This window comes from Salvia splendens, chromosome 10 (assembly GCF_004379255.2).
Source record: "Salvia splendens isolate huo1 chromosome 10, SspV2, whole genome shotgun sequence".
Lineage (NCBI taxonomy): Eukaryota > Viridiplantae > Streptophyta > Magnoliopsida > Lamiales > Lamiaceae > Salvia > Salvia splendens.
Window position 1 is genome coordinate 18,770,973 of NC_056041.1, and position 16,124 is coordinate 18,787,096.

General features: G+C 42.7%; 1 protein-coding gene and 1 long non-coding RNA gene across 2 annotated transcripts; one reads left to right on the forward strand and one right to left on the reverse strand.

The window, feature by feature from the left end:
* The first annotated feature begins 8,687 nt into the window (after positions 1 to 8,687).
* Positions 8,688 to 10,606, forward strand: LOC121750564. The gene is made up of 2 exons (XR_006039890.1): positions 8,688 to 9,122; positions 10,543 to 10,606. It is a non-coding gene; the product is annotated as an uncharacterized LOC121750564 (long non-coding RNA).
* A 3,776-nt stretch (positions 10,607 to 14,382) lies between these two features.
* LOC121753072 (zinc finger CCCH domain-containing protein 20-like) lies at positions 14,383 to 15,760 on the reverse strand. The gene has a single exon (XM_042148230.1). The coding sequence runs from the start codon at positions 15,696 to 15,698 to the stop codon at positions 14,742 to 14,744; it is 957 nt and encodes a 318-aa protein (XP_042004164.1). The 5' UTR covers positions 15,699 to 15,760; the 3' UTR covers positions 14,383 to 14,741.
* Between the last annotated feature and the right edge of the window lie 364 nt (positions 15,761 to 16,124).

Below are 16,124 nucleotides of genomic sequence, written 5' to 3' on the forward strand. Positions count from 1 at the left end.
CATACACCGCCCACCCAGGGAGTACGAAAATGTATCAAGACTTAAAGAAGAAATTCTGGTGGGACGGCATGAAAGAGATATAGCTTCCTACGTCGAGAGGTGTCTTGCCTGTCAACAAGTTAAGGCACTACACCAGCGACCATATGGAAAGCTACAGTCGTTGGAAATTCCCGAATGGAAGTGGGAACACATAGCCATGGATTTTGTGACGGGACTGCCAAAGTCTCAAAGAGGAAATACTGCAATTTGGGTAATAGTCGATCGTCTCACTAAGAGCGCTCACTTTATACCAATCCCTATCACGCACGGATCAAAGAAGTTAGCCCAGATATACGTGAAGGAAATCATTCGCCTGCACGGTATACCGGCAACGATCACGTCGGATAGAGATGCCAAATTCACATCCCGATTTAGGAAGAGCTTACAGAAAGAGCTGGGGACACAATTGAATTTTAGCACGGCATTTCACCCACAGACCGACGGACAGTCGGAGAGAACAATTCAGACACTCGAGGACATGCTGAGAGCAGTAGTGTTTGATAGAGGAAGCAATTGGGAACAAGTACTGCCACTAATAGAGTTTGCCTACAATAATAGTTATCAGGCAACGATTGATATGGCTCCGTACGAAGCACTGTACGGGAGAAAGTGTAGATCACCCCTCTATTGGGACGATGTCGGTGAGAGGAAAATTTTGGGTCCGGAAGTAATTGAAGAAATGATAGAAATTGTCAGAAAGATCAGAGAAAGAATCAAAGAGGCTCAGGACAGGCAGAAAGTGTAGATCACCCCTCTATTGGGACGATTAATTCTCGTTTAAAGGGTAGAATTCTTCGTTGTAATTCCCGACGTCGGAATAAATTAAATATTGGGTGGAGAGAAACAATTTATGCAAAATAGGAAAGTGAATGGTATACTTTTCTTGAAGAACAATTTGTGGGATACAAATTGATGAAATTTTATAGACATTAGTGGTACATACTACACAAGTAATGGAGACTACACATATCTACACTACATCCTACATCCTATCAACTCTAGTAGGGAGAACTAGAAGATAGCTATTTTGGCAAGAGAACCAAGTAGCTATCAAGGAATCTTTATCTTCTCTTCTTCTCTCCCTCTTCTCGATTTTTTTTTCAGCCCCAAGCTCCAAGAATGGACAGCTTTAGTACCTACACAATTACACCAAATTGGGGTTAGAGAGAGATTCTTAAATAAAGGGATGAGAAAGGCAAGCTAAATTAAGATGGTGGAAGTAGAGAGGAGCCAGGCTGGATGGAACAGCCGAGAGGCTGCCCTCCCTTGGCTAGGGAGGCAGCCATTTGCCACATTTCCATCTTTCACCAAAATAGGAGCCAAGACATAGAGATAGAGGAGAATGAGCCCACTGTTCATGCTCAAATTGGGAGGAATTCAAACCCATCTTTTCCGTCAACAAGACTAGGGGAGACTGCCAAGTATGCATGATAAGGTTCCTTGTGAGGGAAACCTTCCATGTGCCCAAGAAATACCCAAAGCGGTGTTTGATTTCAATTTTTTTGTGTTTTCAAAGATAAAGTAAAGATAAAGAGCCTAGCCTCCAAAAACTAAACTCAAAATGGTTTTGGATGGAGAGAAAGAAGGTGAGAAGAAAGTGTAAAGAAGGATGAATCCTCTTTGAGGACCTATGACCTCCCACAAAAGATGTGGGCAACCCTAGGCTACTTTCACCTAAAGCAAATACTCAATTGGCTCCACATTCATGACTACACAACCATAAATGCATACCTATACTTGATTTAGCCAAATGAACATAAAACAAGCAACCTACAATGTAGGAATTTGGATAGAAATCTCACATGGGAGATGCCCTCAAAGGAGTCTTCATAATAACATTCATCAAAGTCTGCCCTTAAAGTCTTACAAAGAGGATATTTATAGTTAGGGTTAAAAACCCAAGAAAAAGGCTAAAAAACAAGGAAAAACGGCTGTAAAAGTTGAATCGCCCGGCCGGGCGTTTTGGGAAATTGAAATCGCCCGGTCGGGCGAACTTTCTGGATTCGGCGCTGCTTCTTCAAACGCCCGGTCGGGCGTTCTGGGATGGTGAAATCGCCTCGGGCGAACTTTCTGGACTGTGGATGATGCTCAGCGCACAAACGCCCGGTCGGGCGTTTTGGAGGTGTGGATTCGCCCGATCGGGCATTCCATCTGTCTCCTTCATTCCCCTCCTAATGAGTTTGAAACGCCTTCCCGAAGCTTTTGTCTCATTGATCTTGTGACGGGCCTTCCGGGCAGCTTAAGGGGAGTCGTGGTCGGGTCAGCTCGGGCCTTGGACTTCCCGTTTGTATCATCCTCTCCCTCTTGAGAAGGATTTGTCCTCAAATCTGGGTCGTCCCCTACAAAATCAAACGGGCTCAAGTCAGCCACATTAAAAGTACAACTCACGTTATACTCACCGGGAAGATCAATGATGTAGGCATTGTCGTTCACACGCTCTAGGACCATAAATAGGCCATCCCCTCGCGGGGCAAGCTTGGATCTTGCTTTGTCGGGAAAACGTATTTTCCGAAAGTGTACCCATACCCAATCTCCGGGGTTGAACAACATTTTCTTTCGCCCTTTGTTCACCCTTTGAGCTACTTGTTCCCCCATCTTGCGGATTCGTTCTTGCACTCGAGTGTGCACGTCTTGTACAAACTTGGCCTTCTCCATCCCACCTACATCAACCATATAAGACAAAGGCAAATCGGCCGTGGACAAGTCCAACGGGGTGAGTGGATTGAAACCATAGACAACCTCAAAAGGGGATTGTTGGGTGGTGGAATGTATGGTCCTATTATAAGCAAATTCGGCTATAGGCAAACATTCTTCCCAAGAAGTTTTATTTTCAAAAACCAAGGCACGGAGAAGAGTTCCCAATGAGCGGTTTACAACTTCCGTTTGACCATCCGTTTGGGGATGTGCGGTGGTAGAGAAAAGGAGTTTGGTGCCCATCCTACCCCAAAGTGTTTTCCAAAAGAAACTCAAAAATTTGACGTCTCTATCACTCACAATAGTTCTCGGGACCCCATGGATTCTTACAACCTCCTTGAAAAATAAACTAGCAATGAATTTGGCATCACTTGTCTTCCGACATGGAATGAAGTGAGCCATTTTGGAAAACCTATCCACCACCACAAAGATGCTATCATTTTTCCGAGGAGACATTGGGAGACCTAGAACAAAGTTCATGGACAAGTCTACCCAAGGATGTGTAGGAGTAGTCAAAGGGGTGTAAAGACCATAATTGTTAGATTTAGACTTGGCTTGCCTACACTCTAAGCAACTACTACAAAACTTTTCAACATGTTTCTTCATGCAAGGCCAAAAGAAATGCTCACTTAGTATGTCAAAAGTTTTAAGCAACCCAAAATGACCCATTAGGCCCCCTAGGTGAGCCTCCTTAATCAACAAATTTCTCAAAGAGCATGAAGGTATGCACAACCTATTCTCTCTAAAAAGATAGCCATCCAACTTATAGTATTTATCAAAAGCACCTTTTTCACAAGCTCCGTAAACAGAAGAAAAGTCATGATCATGCTCATAAAGGTCTTTAATAAACTCAAATCCAACATAATTGGAGGCACACATAGTAAGCACACACTTTCTCAAACACACGGTATCACTCACAAGTAAAGTGCCATCATGCAAGGTCTCAAAAGGCTTCCTAGAAAGAGCATCGGCAACCACATTGTCCTTTCCCTTCTTGTACCTAATGACATAGGGAAAAGTCTCTAGGAAAACACTCCATTTAGCATGCCTTTTATCAAGTTTATGTTGACCTCCTAAGAACTTAATAGACTCATGATCCATGTGTATCACAAACTCCTTGTGCATCAAGTAGTGTTGCCAATTCTCAAGGCAACGGACTATAGCATACAACTCCTTGTCGTATGTGGGGTAGTTCAATTGGGCTTGATTTAGTTTTTCCGAGAAGTAAGCTATGGGCTTACCCTCTTGCATGAAACTCCCCCGATCCCCACACCACTTGCATCACACTCAAGTTCAAAAGTTTTATCAAAATTAGGGAGTGCTAGTAAGGGAGCATGCGTGAGGTCATTTTTCAAAGTACTAAACGCTCTCTCTTGCTCCTCCCCCCACTTAAACTCAACATTTTTTTTGACAAGGTGGTTCAAGGGTGAAGCTTTTGTGGAAAAATCCCTAACAAACCTCCTATAGAAGCTAGCAAGGCCATGAAAAGACCTAACCTCACTCACATTCATAGGTGTTGGCCATTCCCTAATGGCTTTCACCTTTTCCTCATCTACCCGCACTCCTTCCTTTCCCACAACAAAACCAAGAAATACAACTTCCTCAACACAAAAAGTGCATTTAGGCAACTTGGCATATAAAGTATGCATTCTCAACACTTCAAGCACATTCCTAAGATGACTAGCATGCTCTTCAACACTACGACTATAAATCAAGATATCATCAAAATATACCACCACAAATTTCCCAATAAAAGGACGAAGCACATGATTCATCAAACGCATGAATGTAGAAGGGGCATTAGTTAAACCAAAAGGCATCACAAGCCATTCATATAAGCCAAATTTTGTTTTGAAAGCGGTTTTCCATTCATCTCCCTCTTTCATGCGAATTTGGTGATATCCACTAGCCAAATCAATTTTAGAGAAACATATAGAGCCACAAAGATCCTCTAACATGTCGTCTAACCTAGGTATAGGGTGTCTATATTTGATGGTGATTTTGTTAATTGCCCTACAATCTACACACATCCTCCAACTTCCGTCCTTCTTAGATACAAGAATGACGGGTACGGCACAAGGAGATAGAGATTCACGAATTAGACCTTTGGCAAGAAGTTCCTCGACTTGCCTTTGTAGCTCTTGTGTCTCCTTGGGGTTCGCCTTGTATGCGGCCCGGTTTGGGAGTGATGATCCCGGCAAAAGGTCAATTTGATGCTCGATCCCCCTCATGGGAGGGAGTTCACTCGGGAGTTCCTCCAGGAATACATCTTCAAATTCCTGCAACACACTTTGGACAATCAAAGGATACGGGTCAAGGTTAGTAGCTAAGCACAAATCCTTACGGACCATGAGGAGAACGGAGAGGTGATTGTTTAGTGCCCACCCAAGGTCGGTTTTACTAGCTATCAAACATTGCTTTCCCCCTCTTGTTTGTGGGTGCTCTCCTTTGGGCGCTTTTATTTTTCTCTCACCACCCCCACTCTCACTTGGCTTTTTTAGCTCACATTCTTCTACTAGCCTTTTTTCCCTATCTCTCTCTCTTTCCTTTTGTAGATGTTGGCTAGCCTCAAACACGGCACTAGGTAGCAATGGCTTCAAACGAACCTTCAACCCGTTGAGCATGTAGAAATACTCATTCGTGAAGCCATTTTTGTAGGCCATTCTATCAAACTCCCATGTCCTCCCTAGCAAAACATGACATGCCGTCATAGGAATGATATCACATAGGATTTCTTCCTCAACTTCCCCAATCTTCAATGGAACTTTGCATTGAGCCTTCACCCTCAACTCTCCGGAGTCCCCTAACCATTGCAATTTGTAGGGGTTTGGGTGTTTAAGTACCTTCAATCCCAACTTGGCCACCAACCGGTCACACACCACATTTGTACAACTCCCTCCATCTATGATGACCAAGCACGTCTTGGACTTCACCTTACACTTCATATGAAAGATGTTGCACATTTGCTCCTTATGCTCCTCAAGGTTGGGTTGTACATTGAGCATTCGGAGTACAACCATAGCCCTTAAGGGTGTATCTTCTTCTTCGCCACTAGAAAAAGCTATGTCGGTGTCCGGGCTCACTTCTTTAGTGCCCACACCCTCCCCATCTTCTTCATCTTCCTCACTATACACGCTACCATCTTGCCCGATAACCATTACCCGTTGGTTTGGGCACTCGCGTGCATAATGGCCATACCCCTTGCACTTGAAACATTGAACCTTCTTGTCTTCCATAGGGGCTATAGCTTTAATAGGTTGAGTACCCGGTAAAGCCTTCGCGATCGGTCTCCCTTGGGTGTTTGGATTGGCCATGTTTTCCACCTTCTTGCCGGGAGCACTCCACTTGCTAGTCCCCGTCCCTCCGGTTTGGCTAGACGCCCATTTAGCCCGGCTAGAAACCAACTCCTTACTTTGCCTCTCAAAAGTGTCGGCAAACCCAATCACCTCATCTAAGGAAATTCCCCTCAATGCCTCCACTTGCACCTTGTGCTTCAAGTTGATGTTAAGGCCATGGATAAATCGATCTTGAGTCGCCTCTTCTCGCTCCTCCACCCCTACCTTGCTCATCAATGATAGGAGTTCATAGTAGTACTCCATTACGCTCTTCGTCCCTTGCTTCAAATCTTGAAACTCCCCTCGAAGTCGGAGGAAATAGGACTTTGGTACAAAGGTAGTCCTCATGAGCTCACACAACTCCGCCCACGAACCCACTTCTCCTCCCCTAACCATCCTTCTCCTCCTCATCGTATCATTCCACCATGTATCTGCATTGCCACGAAACTCGGCTATTGCCACCTTCACCTTATCACCTTACGAAAAGTTATGGAGTGAGAAAATTTTGCTCATTTGTGACTCCCATTCCAAGTAGGCCTCGGGATCAAACTTGCCGTGGAACTCGGGAAATGTGTGCTTGATAGACTTGGTGGGATCATCATACCGCGGCTCCATCTCCTCCTCATAGTTTCTATATCTTCCATGCCTACCATTCCACCCATGGTGCCCCATGTTTCCATTCCCTCTTCCGCCCATCATGTTCCCGAACCTACCATTCCTATTCTCATTCCGTCCTACTCCTTGTCCCCCACGCCCCCCATGATCGTACCAACCATATGGCTCTTCCTCTACATTACTCCCCTCGGAGGCATCATGATGTGTGTGATTGCTCCTAGGGGTGTTTGACCTTGATAGTCGCACGGCCTTCAAAGCGTTGAGCTCGTCGTGGAGAAAAGTTTGGTTTTCATGGATGGATGCTTGGTTCTCCTTGAGTTCCTTCAAATCCCCGAACATAGCATCTTGAGTGACATGCATTGTGGTTTGGCCTTCTTTTAGATCCCTCAAATCCGTCATAATTTTTTCCATCAAGTTTTTCAACTCATCCCCCGCCACACTAAGACTCGTGCTCGCACCCGGTTGCGGATCCTCCATCGTGGTGGATCTAGTACGAGGTGGCATTCACAATGGTACCTACAATAAGAAATAAAAATAAACTAGGATCTAGTCCTAAGGGTTAGTAAAATCCACACTCACACACACAAGAAGGGGAGATTTTAGTAAGAACTCACTTCCCAATTGGTAATCCCACCCCCAATTCACTCACCAATGTCACTCGGAAAAAGGCTTAGAATATAGTGAGGGCTAGGTTCACTCACTCTCAATATCCAACTTCCTAAATGCAAGTGCTAAGACAAATCATTCAAGGTATACACATAGGCAATATAACCAAGCAAGTAAAGCCAATCAAGCATGTGAAAGTAAGGTTCAATGCCTAAGGAAGCTAACAAACAAACTTAGTTGAGCTGAAAATTTATGTAACACTTGGCTGATCTTTAGGAATTTTTTTTGATATGGCTACCCAACCCCAAAATTGATGAAACTTGGTAGATAACAAGATTAAAGGGTTTAGAATGAGGGAAAAATATCCCCAATATAGCAGGTTCTCGAGAAGAGCCTCGATTTTACGTTTTCCCCAAATCTGTCAAACTAGGGCACAAAACAGGACAGCAACTTCACACATTAATTTGACCTATCAAATGATAGAATTTTTGGCTGAGATTTTTCAGGAAAATAGTTCATATATCAAGGTTCATGCACACCAAAAATCAGCTCAATCCTACAACAATTGACCAATAAACAAGCAAAGACTAAAACAAAAGAAATAAGGAAAAATAAGGAAAAATAAATTTCATAGAGGTTTAAAATCAAACACTTGGTAGGCACCTAGGCTCTAGATACCAAATGATAAGGTTCCTTGTGAGGGAAACCTTCCATGTGCCCAAGAAATACCCAAAGCGGTGTTTGATTTCAATTTTTTTGTGTTTTCAAAGATAAAGTAAAGATAAAGAGCCTAGCCTCCAAAAACTAAACTCAAAATGGTTTTGGATGGAGAGAAAGAAGGTGAGAAGAAAGTGTAAAGAAGGAGGAATCCTCTTTGAGGACCTATGACCTCCCACAAAAAGATGTGGGCAACCCTAGGCTACTTTCACCCAAAGCAAATACTCCATTGGCTCCACATTCATGACTACACAACCATAAATGCATACATATACTTGATTTAGCCAAATGAACATAAAACAAGCAACCTACAATGTAGGAATTTGGATAGAAATCTCACATGGGAGATGCCCTCAAAGGAGTCTTCATAATAACATTCATCAAAGTCTACCCTTAAAGTCTTACAAAGAGGATATTTATAGTTAGGGTTGGAAACCCAAGAAAAGGGCTAAAAAACAAGGAAAAACGGCTGTAAAAGTTGAATCGCCCGGCCGGGCGTTTTGGGAAAGTGAAATCGCCCGGTCGGGCGAACTTTCTGGATTCGGCGCTGCTTCTTCAAACGCCCGGTCGGGCGTTCTGGGATGGTGAAATCGCCCGGTCGGGCGAACTTTCTGGACTGTGGACGATGCTCAGCGCACAAATGCCCGGTCGGGCGTTTTGGAGGTGTGGATTCGCCCGACCGGGCATTCCATCTGCCTCCTCCATTCCTCTCCTAATGAAGTTTGAAACGCCTTCCCGAAGCTTTTGTCTCATTGATCTTGTGACGGGCCTTCCGGGTAGCTTAAGGGGAGTCGTGGTCGGGTCAGCCCGGGCCTTGGACTTCCCGTTTGTATCAATGCAGCCCCAAAGCCTTCATCTTTTTCGCATAAATCAGAGTAACACAAGCTGAGAAAGGAGCTGGGAAAACAGCCCAGAATAGCATCACAACTTCCCAAGGATCTGGCACAAAATGCCAATATTTAGGAGCTATAAAAGCAGCCCTCACCTTCTCCATTCCCTCCACCCTCTAGTCACTACAAGCTTCACCATATCAATCAAGGAATTTCAGCAAAGATCAGGGAGAGGGAAGGAGCAAGGAGGGCAGCCGCATAAACCGTCGAAACCGTCCAAACCAAGGTAATTCCCCCAACACCATACACCCTTTTGCATCATATAGAACAAGACCATGGGGGAATAGAACTTAGAATCATAGCAGATCACAGAATGAAACTTAGGAGCAATTGAGGCTCAGCAATCAAATTATCACAAAACATTAGGGGCTGCTCGAACCAAGAACGATAGGAGAATTTCAAACACCGCAGTAAAGAACTTCACATCACTCCAGTAAGCTAAGTACTCCCATAAATCATAACTCATAGACTTTGAGTAAGAAATCAAGTAAGGGGAAGGGGGGGATGACTTAGCTTGGTGTCTAGGGCTGCCCGACGAGAGCCGAATGACGACGGAGCCCCGAAAATCCTCGCCGAGACTGAAGGCGTGCGCATGGCGGCGATAACCCGGAGCTCCCCCATGCAGCGCCGGGAACGGCCAGCCGCGAAGGAAAAGGGGAAGCCTTCTGTCTTCCCGATCCGACAGGCTCCGCCGAGCTCGACGAAGAGAGAGAGAGCTCGACGAGGGAGAGAACTCATCGTAGATGGAGGGAGACGCTCCGGCTTGAATTCGTCGGAGGAATTGAGGGCAGTAGCTGCTGCGTTCTTTCTAAAAAAAATTACGGATTTGGAATTTTGGGGGAAATTGGAGAAGAGGGGGAGGAGTGAACGGTGGAGACGGCGACGCGGTGGAGACGGCGATTTTGCCGGAAAACTCGAGGGAGAGAGATGGGCGCCGCTAATTTGGAATAAGGATTTGGGGGGGGGGGGGGGAGTTCACGTCTGGAGAAAGAAAGGGAATGAAAGTGGCTTGGGCCACTAATATTTTTTTGTGTTGGGCCTATTCAATTCTAGTTGTGAGCCTTTTTTTTTTAAATAGGAAGTGGGCTGCCTCACCTTGGATTAATTAAGAAAGCCGGGCCAGTAATTAATAAGTTGGGCCGATTAAATGGTAGCTGGGCCAAATTTGAATAATTGGTATAGTCCCCAATTAAAATGTGAGCCGAAGGATTTTATTGGAGTGGGCCACTTATTAAAATTAGTGGACTTGGGAAATTAATTGTGAAGTGGAATTAATTTAAGAAATTGAGCTTGAAGCTTAATTAATTCCTGAATAAATTATTGAGTTCCCGATGATGGAAAATATTAAGGCGGAGAAGCGAGGGCCGACCGGCGTCGCCCCGCGACGCCATGGGCGGCCTTAAGAAAAATCCGAAGAAAAAGGAATTTAAGGAGGGATTTTAAGAATCCAAAACTATTGAGAGAATAGAATTTCTCCAAAGGAAGTAAAGAGAATTATTAAGTGCTACAGAGCAGTAAAGCCGAGTTAGGATTTAAGAAAAATCCTATAAGCCGAGACTAAGAGATAGATGCTATCCTGTAGGATGCATGCATTCTTTTCAGAGAAATAGTTCAAGTGCTAATTAGCGTGTTACGCTATTTTCAAGGGAGAAAAATATTCAGGGGCAAGTGAGGCCCAGCGAGGAACTTAAGTGAAGATAAGCACAAGAGGTGGGCTTTCTTTTAATATCCAGCACTATAGTGTGGATATAAAGCAAATGTTTTGAAGTATGAAATATCTTTTCTGAAAAATGAAAATGTGATCATCTCTTTTAAAGTTGTTGTCATGCCAGAAAATATTTGTTTTTGAGACCTGTCTGATAGGGCTATATGCCGAGACTTTTGGCGATGCCAAAAGGTTAGCAACGAATTCGGTTCCCAATAGGACCGCAAATCCTATTCGGAATTAAGTGCACAAGAGCTGTGAGCCATCCTAGAGAGAGGTTGGCCGGAGAGGGTGTTCGTTGAAGGTGGCCACCTTCACGACACACTAGTTTCTCAGACTTGGCAGAATACAAAAGAACTTAGACTGCAGTCGGACTTTTAAGATCACAAAAGAATTTAGTATGCTCGGGCCTTTTAAGAAAAACCCCTGGGTGATACTGTGGATGGATGACAACTTATAATGTATGTTTTGTTTTCGGCACGTGTTCACTGAGTACTCCTGTACTCAGCCCTGCATGTATTTATAAACGTGCAGGTTGAACGTCAGGATGGAGAAAAGATTGATCGGAGTCGATGCTATTAAATAAGCCTGTGGATATCTCGACGATTCGTGTCTTCATACACGAAGTCGTTCAGTTGGGACCTATTCCGCTGTGTTTTGTTGAAAGAGAATAGTATTTGTCTCATCATTGAACTCTGATTCAGTTGACATATCAGACATCCTATTTTGAGATTGTACCAAATACTCGACTGTTATTTTGGTAATATCACATTTGTCCTTCGACAAGTTCTTCAGATTTTACCCATTTTTCTATCCCCGCTTCTTTAATCCCCCATTAGTCGCGAATCACTCATTCTTGTTATCCTTAATAAGAATTGGGTCGTGACAGTGGAGGTATTCGTCGAACAAATTCGCCGTTTGTCCAGTAGGAAGCTGACGAATTGCTGCAGTTACATTTTTGCAGCGTCGTGTGGCTGGGACGGCCAACGGCGTCGAACCCTTCTTGGACGAACTCTTCCCGTGCTGCCAATGTATTTGCGATGTGCAGAAATAGCGATTTCCGCATGCGGAAACGGCGACGGAAATAGGTCTCCCCATACCGGGTTATCACAGAAGTAGTCGCGTACTAACCTTGCGGCGGCTTCCTCCTGGTTACAATGGATGTAAGTCCGGGATCGTCGTTGTGGCGGCGCGGCTTCCTCCGCCTCCCTACGTCGATCTTCTTCAAGCGATTCTTCCATTATTCGACGCATTTGTTCAAATGGATCCATGAATGGATTAAATTTGGGAGAAGAATAAAAGAGAAGTTTTGAGGTGAAAATTGGAGAGGAAAGAGAGATGATTTGAGAAGAATAGATGTGTGTTTGTGTGTGTGAAAGAGGAGTATTTATAGAATAAAAAAAGAAAAAATAATATTTTTTTTAAAATGACCGTTGAACGGTCATATTACCGTTTTTTAATTTTAAATTTTTTTTATTGAATTCGAATTTTAAAAAAATGATTTATTGTGTCAGCGTGACGAAGCCCACTCTCGGGCAGACGAGTGGGCGTCACGCGTGGCGCCAGTGCGCGCCACGTCCCGCGGGCCCGTGGCGATCTGACGTGCCAGCCGTCTCGGTGAGACGGGCGTCTCGGCGAGACAGAGACGAGACGGGACGCTGTAGCGTGCTTCGCGTCCGTCTCTTCTCGGAGGGACGAGATAAGAGACACCCGCGGGACGCGTTGCGGGTGCTCTTAGAGCATCTCCAATCATTATACTAAACTCAAACTCATTTTAGTGTAAATGTCATACTAAATATTGATTTTACTCCAACCATTTACACCAAACTCAAACCTAAAAAATTATTCTCCGCTCACCAATTTTTTATACTTTTCAATCATACCAATATATTTTATCTAAATTACACACTAACACTATAACACATTGTCAATAACTTAAATTAAATTAAATTAAATAATATAATAAATTTTACAGGATTATTATTAGATAAATGTTTATTAGTTGTTGTAATTTTAATTATTAGTCTTCTATTTTTATATTATGTATTTGGCTTATATGTTTCTATTATAAAAATTTCCATATTATATATTGTTTTAATTATTAATATTTAACCATTATTTGTTATATTTGATCATATTTAGTTTGATATTAGGTATTAGGGGTATGATCAATTGCTAACTCACCCCTTAATTGCTAACTATTACTAATTTAACCCCATAAGATTTGAAAGATCTAATGGTCTATAAATTGTCACGTGTAAATTCATTTTTTATTTTTTTAATATTAAAAAACTCTAAATTTAGGGTTTCAGATTAAAATGTCAACACAGTGAATTGAATATATCAACACTATGTTTTGAATATGTCAACACAGTTTGATATTGACATTTTACATGTATTAAGTTGACATATTTTGTTAGTTATATTCACATTATCTGCTTGACAAAAATACAAAAATTCATTAAAAAAATTCGATTTTGATCTCGAAACATATGCAATTGAGATCTTATTGGAATCCTTATTAAATTATCTTTAATTTGATATATGTTGTGTGAAAAAATAATTTAAATTGAGATAGTTATAATCATTTAAAATTTAGAGATATTTTTTAAAAGTTAATTACAACTAATTTGTTGTAAATTGACCTTAATACCCTTATTGACGTTTTTTATTGACGTTTTTTATATCGTATTGATATTTCGGGGCTGTTGATCTAGGCCCTTGATTTGAAAATCTAATGACTATTATTTAATTGTAGTTAGTAATTAAGTATTGAGTTAATAATATAATACTCCCCTTAGGTATTGAGCATAATATTAATTTAAAATAAACAATCAAAATATATAACTTACCCAATTATGTACGTGACGTTTTCCAATTATGTATATGTAGTACTCCATTATAAATAATACTCCTATTAGTTTAATTACTCAATAAAAATATATTAATTATGTACGACATTATATCAATAACTAGATTTCTAGATCCAATACCTATAATTGGTCTTAGTTATGTGTTAAAAAGTACTGTGCTATATTTTCTATTGAATCCCTTATAAATATATTTAATTATAGTTACTCCACTAATTATTATAAATATGTATAATCACAGTTACATAGTTATTAGCTGATGTAATGTAATGGACAATGCATGCATGATAAACTTTCAACCAGTGAAAAAATGGCGGATAACAGAGAAGGAAATGGTGTAAAAAAAAGTAAATGGCACTAATTTAATGTAGAGAAAATATAAATGTATACATGTACCAAATATCCTTAAATTTTAAAAATTGAATTTAATTAAATTTTAGTTTCGTTATTTGTTGGATTATTATATAGTAATATGAAAGAAGTGATACATAAATTTTATGTCAAATTGTAACATGATTTCGAGTTTAATCAGAATTAATTATACAATATTTAGTAAAAATATATATTTTTTCTTAAATATATAAGTTAAAATTTAAAATTTTAATTATAACAAAATAATTAGTATGAAATTTATTTTAAATTAATTAATATTTATGAGTGGATTTTCAAGATTAAATGCTAAAAAAATTTGATTTTGTATGTACATTTATGACTACGCTTTAATGTATATCCAAAAATTTCAAATTCTGAACTGAACTATACTATTTGGGGAAGTTTGAGCAAATACTCCATTTGTTCTTTGTTGCAGCCCAAATATAGACATACAATTTTGTCTATGTTGCATCGGATAATCGGTCCCATATCTCACCTATTATGACCCTTCCGATATTGATGTGCCAATAAATCGTAAATTAGTAGTATGAAATAGACATTCATTAATTATCACAACCTCATAATTTACAATAATCAGGTAGGTCTGGGAGAAACTTAACGTAAATAGAGAATAACGCATCATAGTATTAGTACAGCAAATAAAGGTAAAGCAATTAGGGGAGACGCTTAAGCACTAAAACTAAAACACGGCGAGCTCCATTCTCCAGATGCTTCCATCCTTGAGCATTCAAACGAGCCCTAATTTTGTAATTTCCGTATAAATAACCCTTCTAGAGAAAATTTCCAATTTCCACCCTTCACTATTTACAATTTCCCACCGAAAAAGACATATCTGCCCCCCTTAAACTCGACATATTCACAACAAGCCCTCCTCCCTTCAATTGATCAGGTCCGCCACCCAGTCCACATCCGGGTTCGGATCCGGCTCGACCCGATCCAACGGATTCTCCTTGCTCAACTTTTCAAACATCTTGTCCCGCAACCTTCTCCCGGACTCGACCCGCTCCATCGGCTCCTCCTCGCTCTCCCACGCGAGCCCCGGCCGGGCCACGGCCCTCGTTGGGGTCGTGGGCACGCTGAAGTACCCGGGCGGCACCATCCGCGGCGACGGACACCCCCCGAGCCACGACGACGGCATCGAATTCACCTTGCTCAGCTGCAGCTGCCGCAGCGACGCCACCATCTCGCTCACCGTCGGCGACATCGGCGGCGACTCCGTCATCGGCGGCGACACCGACTCCGGCGACGCGATGAACGCGAACCGGCCGTGTGGTGACGAGGAGTCTGCGCGTGGGCTGAGGACGCGGAGCTGCTCGGGCGCGTGGGCGAAGAAGCACACGCGGCGCTTGCAGTTCATCCCGTCCTTGCATGGCTGCGTGCGGTAACGCGCCGGGTGGAGCCAGCACTCGAAGACGCCGTGGGAGAACTCGCAGGCGTCGCCCTTCCGGCAGGTGCCCTTCCGGAACTCAGGGCAGGCGGTGCCGGAGTAGTGGTGCTTGCGCGGGTCGCGGCGGCGGGCCTTCTCGCCCGGGTGGGCGAAGGGGCACTCGGTCCAGTCGTGGGAACGGCCGCGCGCGCACTTGCGGACCTTGAACTCGAACATGCGGAAGTTATCGCATGTGTGCGCGTCCACGGGAACGAAGTCGGATCCTTCCGAGTCAGCATAGGGGAGCTCCGGAACGACGTCGTTTGAGTTGGAAGGTAGGTATCGCTGCAGCGCCTTCAGGGAGTCGGTCTGGAAGAATAAAGAGTAGTCGTCGATGGCATTGATCGCGGTGGTCGGATCATCCGCCCACGGTGGAGTATGCCCGAAGCTTCTCTCTCCAACCATCATTTCTTCGTTTATCTGCAATGTTTTTGGTGGTGGGAGATTGGGGGTTTGTTTTTGTTGGAGTGGTTGAGTTGGTATATAAACTGCTCCGGAAGTGGGGCTGAACCGTGGTAGGGTTTAGCCGAACCATAGTTAGGTGAAAAATCTCGGTTAAAAAAATTGGGGATTCTTCAATACGACGTCATTCGTGGACTAAAACTAAGAAGACGGAACTTGATATCGACACGTGTAGTTTACTTTAATAGGATTGGTCTGTGATTAACTATGGTAAATACTTTGCAATTACTGGACTATATTTTTAACCGACGGGAAGAGGCGGTGGAGCGTCATATAATGAATAGAAAACTGTTTAGATGAAAGTGAAATTGAATTATTATCGCACTCGATTTGACATTTTGGGACCTAACATAAATACTGTGTTACTCTTTT

Coding starts and splice junctions, on each gene's coding strand:
- LOC121753072 (XM_042148230.1), bottom strand. CDS start 15,698: ATGATGGTTGGAGAGAGAAGCTTCGGGCATACTCCACCGTGGGCGGAT.